Consider the following 12,738-nt stretch of genomic DNA (forward strand, 5'->3'; position numbering starts at 1 on the left):
ACCAATTTAACGCGGCGTCAGAGGGGTCCTGTCAGACCTGCTGGCATTGGGTGACGCCCCCTGACGCCCCTAGTGGGGCGTTACCGGTGACGCGTACGGTGCGTTAGACCAATTTTAACGCGGCGTCAGAGGGGTCCCGTCAGACCCGCTGGCAATGGGAGACACCCCCTGACGCCCCTAGTGGGGCGTTACCGCTGACGCTTGAGGGGCGTCAGTCAACTTTTTCACGGATGGGTGAGGCAGCGTCAGTACACGTGGCGGCTTCTGATTGGCTGAAAATTAAAGCCGTTGGCTAACGGCAATTTTTTATTTTTTATTTTTTTTAATTCTATATATTTTTATTTATATAAACCCATACATTCTACACTTTTATCACACCATTTCACTTTATTTTTCTTTCATTTTATTAAATAAATCATACAATTTTCTCTCATAACTATCAATTATTTTTCTTTCATGGCATCGTATTTACTTAGTTACGATTTCGATTCGGAAGACGAGCGTATTATTGCACTAATTCAACATTTAGAAGATGATGATGACGAAGTCGAATCCGACCGTGTTCCAAGATCACGAATTTATATTCCAAGAAATCGTGAAGAAGCCGGAGAAAATTTATGGAAGGATTATTTTAGTGACACACCCGTGTTTCCGCCATATAAATTTAAAAGGCATTTTCATATGCGGATTGAACTATTTCTCCGAATATCGCAAGGTATTTCTAATTTTGATTCTCATGATACTCCCGAGCATTTTAGATTTTTTAGGGAACGTTTTGATGCTATCGGTCAGCCGACTTTTACAATATTGCAAAAAATGACTTCGGCTCTACGCCAATTGGCGTATGGAACTGCCGCCGATATGTTTGATGAATATTTAAAAATGAGTGAGCAAACCTCAATACTTTGTTTAGATAACTTTTGTAAATGTATTATTACATTATACAAAGAACGTTACATGAGATCTCCCAATGCATACGATGTTCAACGTTTATATAGTAAACATGAAGAGAAACATGGTTTTAAGGGTATGTTCGGGAGTATTGATTGTATGCATTGGGAGTGGAAGAATTGTCCCGTTGCTTTGAAGGGACAATACACTAGGGGTGATCACAAGAAACCTACCATTATGCTTGAAGCAGTTGCTTCGTATGACTTGTGGATTTGGCATGCATTTTTTGGAATGGCGGGTTCCAACAATGATATAAATGTTTTGAATCAATCCTATGTTTTTGATAAACTTAAAAAGGGAACATCTCCACTAGCACCATTTGAGGTAAACGGTAATCAGTACACAAAAGGCTATTACTTAGCTGACGGTATATATCCTGACTGGGCTACTCTAGTCAAAGGTTTTGCGTGTCCGACAGATGATCCAAGGATTAAGTTTACTAGGTTTCAAGCTAGTGCCCGAAAGGATGTAGAGAGGGCATTTGGGGTTCTTCAAGGTCGATTTCATATTTTAAGGTTAGCAGCACGCACTATGTCGGTAAACAAGATGCGGAGAGTTATGGACTGTTGTATCATATTACATAATATGATTTTGGAGGATCAATGATTTGCGTTAAGTGATTGGGAAGAAGAGTTCATTACCGAAGATATGGAGAATCGTCCGGAACGGATACCGAATAGAGGACGGGATCAAGACGTTATCATCCGAGAAATAAGAGATAGGACGGTGCACGACCAACTAACCGATGATCTAGTTGAGCATATTTGGAACCTTCCATCCGCATTCCGCACCATGAATGGTTAAATTTTATGTAATGGTTAAATTTTATGTAATGGTTAAATTTTATTTAATGGTTAATTTTTATATGTTTTTTAATTATATGTAATATAATATATAATAAAATAAAAAAGAAAAAGAAAAAATAAAATTGGTGGGACCTGTTTGACACTGGAGGGGCGTCAGGGTTATTTTTGTGTCAGAGAGTGACACTGCCACGTCAGAGGCAGATTGCACTTTTTGGCCAAAAAGTGGACAATCTGCCTGTGACGTCACAGGCAGGGTTATATATGGTCTTAGTCAAGTTTTTCACGGAAGAGAGAGGAAGCGTCAGGGATACGTGTCAGATGGGGATTGGCTGAAAAATAAAGCCGTTGGCAAACGGCTATTTTTGTGTTTTTTTGATTTTTTTTAAATTCTATATATTTTTATCTATATAAACTCATACATTCTACACTTTTAACACACCATTTTCCTTTATTTTTCTCTCATTACTATCAATTATATCATACAATTTTCTTTCATAACTATCAATTATTTTTCTTTCATGGCATCGTATTTACTTAGTTACGATTCCGATTCGGAAGACGAGCGTATTATTGCACTAATTCAACATTTAGAAGATGATGATGACGAAGTCGAATCCGAGCGTGTTCCAAGATCACGAATTTATATTCCAAGAAATCGTGAAGAAGCCGGAGAAAACTTATGGAAGGATTATTTTAGTGACACACCCGTGTTTTCGCCATATAAATTTAAAAGGCGTTTTCGTATGCGGAGAGTTATGGACTGTTGTATCATATTACATAATATGATTTTGGAAGATCAAGGATTTGCGTTAAGTGATTGGGAGGAAGAGTTCATTACCGAAGATATGGAGAATCGTCCAGAACAGATACCGAATAGAGGACGGGATCAAGACGTTATCTGTGACGACCCGGAAATTTCCGACCAAATTTAAACTTAATCTTCATGTGATCTCGTCACGATAAGCAAAGTTTGTAATATTGAATCTTAAAAATTTTGGAACTATACCTAGATAATCAATTACCCTTTGACCATGCCTGCCGATTCACGAACAAGTTGTCTATAAGTAAATATGTAATTAAATATATATATATATATATATATATATATATATATATATATATATATATATATATATATATATATATATATATTTGAATTAAAAATGTAAGATAAATTACAAGATAGTTAAGTTGTAATTCAAAATGAACCTATATGAATTATACGTATAAATATTATGATATGTATATTGTAATACATATATAGAGTGTAGAAATATTCAATTATATATAAATTATAATATAATTGATAAATTAAGATACTGATATATTAAATATGATTTCAAGTTAAAAACATAGTTGTTATAATAATATTGTTATTACTTCCAATGTTAATATCAAGACTAGTGTTATTTGACTATAAAACTTATATATACAAATTCGATATACATAAATTAATATAGTATTATAATTATTAATATTATGGGTAATATCAATAATATTGGTATTATTATAATCACTATTATTGTTATTAATATACATTTTATAGTAACTGTTATCATTATCATTAGTAATTAGTAATAATATTAATTGTATTACTATTATCTATAACATTAAAGTGTATTATTATTATATTTACATTTTTAATAAGATTAATTATAATATATGAATATAATTAAATAACAATAAGAGATAAATAATTATGGATATAAATACAGATATATAAATGGTAATATATACAGGTTACAATTAAATACATATATATATATATATATATATATATATATATATATATATATATATATATATATATATATATATATACAAATACAAGTATATATATATAAATATAAATATGTAAATACAAATAAATACATGTATACAAATAAGATTACGTATTCTGTTTTATATCATTATCAAACTATGCTGTAAAGTGTTTCCTAACAGCAAATCTAGTACGATTAAGCCCAATAAGTCCTGGTTACAAAAAAAATATGTTACTGTCGATTGGAACTTTCTTACTTGTCTTCTGAATTAATTTATTTGATAGTATCAATTAAACTAACAAACCAACAACTACACTACTGCTCCAATTGTTGAAATTAACATCCTTATTTTTGTTATATACTGATTGTATTTGGTTATCATAAGAATTAAAAACAGAAGTTTAGGAAACTGAAAACGTCATCTCTGTTACTCTTGGTCTATCTCGAACAACATGGAAATTACTCTTATTTCCGGACACTATCATCAAGAACACATTACAACCACAGACCCATTTGAATCAACCACCATGAAAACCCTTATCACCTTCGGTTAAACAAAACCACGACCCGCCACCCTCAATCACCATCAGCAATCACCATCTCTATTCGATCAACCATCACCGCTACTAATTTTTTTTTCTTCTCGATCATCACAACCATGGTGGCAAAACTGCTGTTAACTGCATCGATTTCCAATGACACCAAATCACCAACACACACCATGAACTAATAGGAACTAAAACCGCTGCTACAAAGGTTTCTGTTTTCGTTTTTCTGTTGAACCCACCTTCGCAAACCACCTTCCCTTTATGTATATATTTTTCTCTTTTGCTGCAACTTTTGTTCTACGCTTCTTTTTATTTCACAACCCCACGCCATTGTTGCTATGCTTGAAATCATTGAATTAAATAATCCGCATATTGAGCTGCCACTTGCGAAACCTTTTTCTTTTCTGGCCGACCAAGAGACCATCATCGAAACCCCACTTCTAATATAAATAAGGTTGAGGTTGTATATAAAGGCATGCTATCCCGTTTCTATATTTTTTTTCTTTCTCTATTCCCCTTTTATGGCCGACTAAGTGGAGTAGTTTTCGTTATTGGCCAACAAATTTCCACAAGGTGTACCCCATCTAACAATCAAACGAGCACCAAAAGTTTAAAGGGACGTCCATTTTTTTTTTAATAATCGGATAAGGACGTATGATGGAATCATCAGCACCTTTAAACTTAATTAACCACTACAAAACACTATTGTTACAACTAAAATTGCTGTCGATTTCAAAAAGAAAAAGGAAAAAAAAAGAGAAAAGGAGACAAGTAGTAGGGACGGCACCTTGGATACTTAATATATATCGAGCAACCTTTTATTTATTTGATTAAGCCATGCGTTCTTATTTGGGTCGTTAGATACACACATGTTGGGTCACACTTTTTGACAAAGTATTTCTTCAATAATTATTATGGGGTCAATTGTTTTTCATCATTTGGACCACGTTGAAATTGAAGTTCTTCAAGATATTTTTTTTTTCTCATCCGATATTCCCTCCTGTGAACAAGCAAGGCGATGATATGAGATTATGATGATGATATATGGGGACCGTGGGTTGCTAATAATACGTAAGTAATGATAAAAGCAATAATAAGATCATGGGATAAATGGGGATAGTTGAATTGGTATTACTCCATGTCTTTTTCTTCCTTTCTGATTCTTTTGATCCGAACCCCACCACAGCAATGATCTTGTTCAATTTAAATTATGGAAAGAATGATGTGGGGTGAAGAGATAACCTGGTTACCTTATGCTTTTTCTGTGGTGGGCCGAATTCCACAAAACAAACGGGTTATTAAACTTTGTTTTAAATGGATAGAGAACTTGCTAATTCTGTTGGGCCGTGACCCAAATATTTTGATGGGCCGAGATCCAGTTACGTTTTCTAATTGGGCCGTTACTCTTTTAATTGTTGGACCAAGAAACGGGTTATATTGATTTACGTTGGGGGTTATAACAGAAAGACAGCAGTTGGAGTGATGGTTAGGGTGTTAAGCGGGTGAGCGAGAGGTTGCGGGTTCGAGCCCTGTTTGAGGTATTTTATTTTTAGGAAAGCTTTAAAGGTAGTTTTCATTATTATTATTATTATTATTATTATTATTATTATTATTATTATTATTATTATTATTATTATTATTATTATTATTATTATTATTATTATTAGTATTCTTACAAATAATTATGTTTATACAAAAATACATTACGAGAACATTAAAATCACATATCACTCTAATTTTATTACTAATAAGATAGTAACTAAGCTATATATGAAATATATCAATTAATATATACATATATATATATTTTTTGTATAAAACCCTAATATATATTATTATTATTAATATGTTATAATGAAAGATAAACATTAATTAAATCAAATAGATAAATCAAATATATCTATATCTATATCTATATAACAAATAATTCAACAAGTATATTATTAAAAATAATATATAGATTTATTCGAATACGAGTATATGTTTTAATATATATACAAATGATATAGGTTCGTGAATCCGAGGCCAACTCTGCATTGTTCAGTTGTTCAATATAGTCATATGTATTTTTACTACAAGATACATTAGGTGAGTTCATTTGCTCCCTTTTACTCTATACATTTTTGGGCTGAGAATACATGCAAATGCTTTATTAACTGTTTTAAAATATTTATATGCGTGAGTTCATTTGATTCCCTTTCACTCTTTACATTTTTGGGACTAAGAATACATGCGCTATTTTTACAACTGCTTTATTAAATGCTTTTGAAATATATTTTGAACTGTGAATACATGAAATGCTTTTATAAATGTTTGACGAGATAGACACAAGCAAAACATTCCTCGAATGAATTATTATGCAGACAGAAGTTCTGTGGATTATTATTGAATTATGTAGACTTGATAATTGCCACTAATTGTTGTGAATATTTTTCCCCTGATTATTATTGCTTGGTAACCTAAGAATTAGAATCGGGTATGGCCCTAATTCACGCGAATCCTAAAGGTAGCTACCGGGTTTAACACCCCCACCCAGAATGCTCACTAGACGGAAGGGCTAGTGGGCATGGTGTTTAGTACTTCGAAGTTTATATGATTATTATACAGACGAGATGTTCTGTTTGGGGATATTATTATGCGCATTATATGTTAAGGTTGGTTACCAAGCCAAGCTATGAAAGCAATGAAAAGTGAATGTTATGTATCGAGAGAATGATTTTATACACAGGTTATGTGTATGTTATTTTTGTGCACAAGATATGTGTACGGTTACTAAGATTTATGAAAGATAATTTCGTACACGAGAAAGGTGTACTGTATTTAAAAGATATCGCATGTACATTACAGGTGAGTGTAGGATTCGGGCCCATTTGTACCATGCAGCATTTAAATCTTGCGGTCTATCAAAATGATGAATTTTATTATTTTATGATAAACTTATGAACTCACCAACCTTTTGGTTGACACTTGAAAGCATGTTTATTCTCAGGTATGAAAGAAATCTTCCGCTGTGCATTTTGCTCATTTTAAGGACATTACTTGGAGTCGATCATCGCTCTGGGATCAAATGTTGATGACTTCGTCCAGATGGATTAGGACGGGGCATTTCAGTTGGTATCAGAGCGGTGGTCTTAGCGAACCAGGTCTTGCATTAGTGTGTCTAACTGATAGTTGTTTAGATGCATTAGTGAGTCTGGACTTCGACCGTGTCTGCATGTCAAAAGTTTTGCTTATCATTTGGCGTCGAAAATTATTTGCTTATCATCCTTAAAGTCTAGACACGTCTTACTGCCTCTATTGCATAGACAGTGTATAGATAAATTCATATCTTAGCGTATCTATTATTGTTACCTTTACCTGACAGCTTCCGTAGATTCCTCCGTAACTTATGGGATTTTAGTATTATATATGCATATGTAAATTATGTATTGCAGAGTACTAATCTACATCCTATAATCTATTTCTTATCGAAAATACTTCATCTGATCGTACGAGATGAATCCCTCAACAAGTTCGAGTCCCTCAGATTTCGATAGCTATTCCGATATGGATTTCCACTCGAGCTCTGAAAGCAGTGTAACCAGAATGAATCAACCAATTAGCCATCATCTATTATGGATGAATTGGAAATGGGTTCGTAGTCTACTTAATCAATGGAGACGCGAAGAAGGCGATCCTTTCCACCAACCAAATTACCCTCTTGACGATGAACCTGAAGCACTTACCGGCGAACCTGTTCGGGACACCATTTTCTCTCTCATTTTCAGAGTATCTCGTCACAATTATATTCTATCCACAATTCTAAACCTTATTCATTCGCTCATTTCGACCGACAATCATCCTGGAATAATAGAAGAAGTCAACGAACTTCGCGCTCGAGTAATCAATTTGGAAAACGTGGTGCAAAACCTACCAGCTTCAGCAACAGCACCGGCAACACCAGTACCACCAACAACCCAAGTTTCAACATCACACGCCTCAACATCTCATTATGTACCTCGAGTATAATCATCGTACTACGTATCGTTGTACATCAATTACCTTCGTTCTTCATGGCGATTATGTAATCTCTAATGTTTTAGAGATTATATATTCTTGTTCTAACAATAAATCAAATGAGATTAATATCACATTAACTCATGATTATATCTGAAGAAAATATATATGTATATATATTTTCATAAAGATTGTAATTAAAAATTCTTTCGTACAAACTGTTAATGGTGAAAATATTTTAACGGGTAGGTAATACCCGAGGAATATTTAGATTTCACATTAATAAGTTACATTGTACATTCTTCGAATCTGATTCAACAGTCATTTACAATCCTACTTACATCCATCGATATACGTATTCGTTCACTTCAGAATAACCATTTTCATTCAATTTCATATTTGGATTTTGACCTATCAGAATCCGACAAGTGGCATAATGAAGAAAACATTGGACAAATTAAAATTTGTTAGAAACAAACAAATTAACTATGAGAAATTTTGTTAAGAATCCACGCTAACTGTTCCTAGCTAACTGTTCCTAGCTAACTGATTACATTTTATTTATCGCAATTTATTTATCGCAATTTATTTACCACAATTTATTTATCGCATTTTAATTATCGCAATTTTAATTCTCGCAATTTTATTTATCGTCATTTAATTTCTGTTATTTATTTTACGCACTTTAAATATCGGGACACGTATACAAGGTTTTGACATATCATATCGACGCATCTATATATATTATTTGGAATAACTATAGACACTCTATATGCAGTAATGCTGGAGTTAGCTATACAGGGTTGAGGTTGATTCTACAATAATATATATAGTTTGAGTTGTGATCGAGTTTGAGACGAATACGGATCACGATATGTATTAATTAATTCGAATATTATATATTAAACTATATATGAATTATTGAATTGCTAACTGTGGACTATCAACTGTGGACTATCAACATTGGACAATTAAAATGAATTAAAATATTGACTATAACATATGAAACTAAACAATTCTTCAAGTTTGCCACTTGATTTCATCTTAAACCTCATTTATATCTTGACGATTACTATCTGCATTCAAACCCTTCATGATTCTTGAAAACACCTCAATCGAGAGGATGAACCAACCACACTTCATCTACGGAAGGAAAGATTGATGTATATAGTTATGCACCTGAAAACACTCAGAACCTGAGTAAACATTTAACACGTATCTGTGATAGCTCCATTGACGTTGTTATTACCGAAAATAACTTTAAAAATTCCTTTCAAATTAGACAAATTTGTCACAGCTCCAACAAGTCAACTTCGACTTTTCAGTCGGACTAGCCTTACTATAAGTTTGATATATATGCGTGCTCTTTTATTGTTACCAGGGAACCTTTCATATTCCACCATGTTACCATTAGCGTTTAATCATCTAAAAACACAATTCTCTTGAAACCACTTCGGAATGATAACCGATGATTCAGATATTGTAGCATTAAATGCAGAGGAAACAGAAAAATTGTAGAGGGTCTAAACGGTCAAAAGTTTGATGATAAAGAAGAGAGTGTTGGGAACGCTCGATAGAAAATTTGGTACTGAAAAACAGATTGAGCAAACCATGAAGGAGACCAAGGCCAAATACCAGGACCATACCATATATTCAAAGAATCTAGGTAATTCTGGATCCGAAGAAACCTTCAACGAATATCTTACTCCGTACTCATGTTAAAATCTTGCGTAAAATCTTTCTTCATCAACCATCGAACTTAGAAATCCCAAAATATCATCATAAATATCTTTGATATTTCTGAGGATATTTTCATAACTCTTCTTGTCCGAAATTAGTTATCTCTTCGTACTATCCGTATTACATCATAAAGGAAACCAATTTAGTTTCTAAATTTCTTTAAAATTCGAGTTTAAATTATGAATGACTTCTGGAGTAGTGTTGGAAATTGAAGCATGAGTTAGTATAATATAACGACGCCCGGCCAACGTGGTTATATTAAGTAAGTCATGCTGAGTTTCTAATGGAACGTGATGATGGTTCACAGATTATACTCTCATCATGGACCATGTTACATAACTCTTTCGTTCTATTTAACCTCTAAGCATATCAAGAACATAATTACCTGATAGTTCTATCTTTCCCGAATATTCTAGTAATTTGACAAATCAAATTGTGCTAATACATTCCTTTCTGCTTAGAATACTATAATCATTCGAAACTCCATACTTACGAATTCTGGACCATGATTCGCTTGACTTAAAGTCGGGAAGAGAAAACGAGAGCATGGAGTTCCAAAATATAAGGGAAAATATAAAGCCCAATAACAACATGGAGGTCACAAATCGTGGATATTAATACGAATAGCAATATAAAGACTCAGGAGAACTAAAAACACTATAAACCCAAGAGCATAGTAGAAGTAGACAGATTCCTCCGGTGGTAGATGAAAAAGGAGAATGATCAATATGAAAGTCAGGAATATATCCAGAATTAAAACTGGATGAAGCATATTGATTGATGATTTGGAAGAATGAATTAAAATATAGAAATTGGAGTGATGGGAAATAATGAAACTGAAGAAGTTCATTTATAGTGAATATACCAGATAGAGCAATTGAGACAGGTGATCGCATTTAATTATAGAGATCTTATTTCCCATAAATCTCGAAGAATCAGATCTTATAGATTTCCAAGATTTTCTTTTGAATCCCTTGAATTCCGGAATTCAATAGTGACTACGTCAAAAGATAAGACGAATCTCTATTTCTTTATTTCACTATTTATTGATAACTTCATTCGTACGATTCGAGCTATTGAAATGTCTTATCCATATTTCTCATTAGTGATAAAACTCCATTCTTCCAAACTAGATTCATCATGAAAACAGTTTTATTGTTAGCCATGACCACCTCACTCAAATTTCGGGACGAAATTTCCTTAACGGGTAGGTACTGTGACGACCCGAAAATTTCCGACCAAATTTAAACTTAATCTTCATGTGATCTCGTCACGATAAGCAAAGTTTGTAATATTGAATCTTAAAATTTTGGAACTATACCTAGATAATCAATTACCCTTTGACCATGCCTGCCGATTCACGAACAAGTTGTCTGTAAGTAAATATGTAATTAAATATATATATATATATATATATATATATATATATATATATATATATATATATATATATATATATATATATATATATATATATATATATATATATATATATTTGAATTAAAAATGTAAGATAAATTACAAGATAGTTAAGTTGTAATTCAAAATGAACCTATATGAATTATACGTATAAATATTATGATATGTATATTGTAATACATATATAGAGTGTAGAAATATTCAATTATATATAAATTATAATATAATTGATAAATTAAGATACTGATATATTAAATATGATTTCAAGTTAAAAACATACTTGTTATAATAATATCGTTATTACTTCCAATGTTAATATCAAGACTAGTGTTATTTGAATAGAAAACTTATAGATACAAATTCGATATACATAAATTAATATAGTATTATAATTATTAATATTATGGGTAATATCAATAATATTGGTATTATTATAATCACTATTATTGTTATTAATAATATTATTAATATACATTTTATAGTAACTGTTATCATTATCATTAGTAATTAGTAATAATATTAATTGTATTACTATTATCTATAACATTAAAGTGTATTATTATTATATTTACATTTTTAATAAGATTAATTATAATATATGAATATAATTAAATAACAATAAGAGATAAATAATTATGGATATAAATACAGATATATAAATGGTAATATATACAGGTTACAATTAAATATATATATATATATATATATATATATATATATATATATATATATATATATATATATATATACAAATACAAGTATATATATATATAAATATAAATATGTAAATACAAATAAATACATGTATACAAATAAGATTACGTATTCTGTTTTATATCATTATCAAACTATGCTGTAAAGTGTTTCCTAACAGCAAATCTAGTACGATTAAGCCCAATAAGTCCTGGTTACAAACAAAATATGTTACTGTCGATTGGAACTTTCTTACTTGTCTTCTGAATCAATTTATTTGATAGTATCAATTAAACTAACAAACCAACAACTACACTACTGCTCCAATTGTTGAAATTAACATCCTTATTTTTGTTATATACTGATTGTATTTGGTTATCATAAGAATTAAAAACAGAAGTTTAGGAAACTGAAAACGTCATCTCTGTTACTCTTGGTCTATCTCGAACAACATGGAAATTACTCTTATTTCCGGACACTATCATCAAGAACACCTTACAACCACAGACCCATTTGAATCAACCACCATGAAAACCCTTCTCACCTTCGGTTAAACAAAACCACGACCCGCCACCCTCAATCACCATCGGCAATCACCATCTCTATTCGATCAACCATCACCGCTACTATTTTTTTTTCTTCTCGATCATCACAACCATGGTGGCAAAACTGCTGTTAACTGCATCGATTTCCAATGACACCAAATCACCAACACACACCATGAACTAATAGGAACTAAAACCGCTGCTAAAAAGGTTTCTGTTTTCGTTTTTCTGTTGAACCCACCTTCGCAAACCACCTTCCCTTTATGTATATATTTTT

The 12,738-nt window shown here is 31.9% G+C and overlaps 1 protein-coding gene across 1 annotated transcript; it reads left to right on the forward strand.

Moving 5' to 3' along the window:
- The first annotated feature begins 456 nt into the window (after positions 1–456).
- LOC139853433 (protein ALP1-like) lies at positions 457–1,557 on the forward strand. Its single transcript, XM_071842827.1, has one exon. The coding sequence runs from the start codon at positions 457–459 to the stop codon at positions 1,555–1,557; it is 1,101 nt and encodes a 366-aa protein (XP_071698928.1).
- The last annotated feature ends 11,181 nt before the right edge of the window (positions 1,558–12,738 follow it).

This window comes from Rutidosis leptorrhynchoides, chromosome 6, assembly GCF_046630445.1.
Source record: "Rutidosis leptorrhynchoides isolate AG116_Rl617_1_P2 chromosome 6, CSIRO_AGI_Rlap_v1, whole genome shotgun sequence".
Classification (NCBI taxonomy): Eukaryota; Viridiplantae; Streptophyta; class Magnoliopsida; order Asterales; family Asteraceae; genus Rutidosis; species Rutidosis leptorrhynchoides.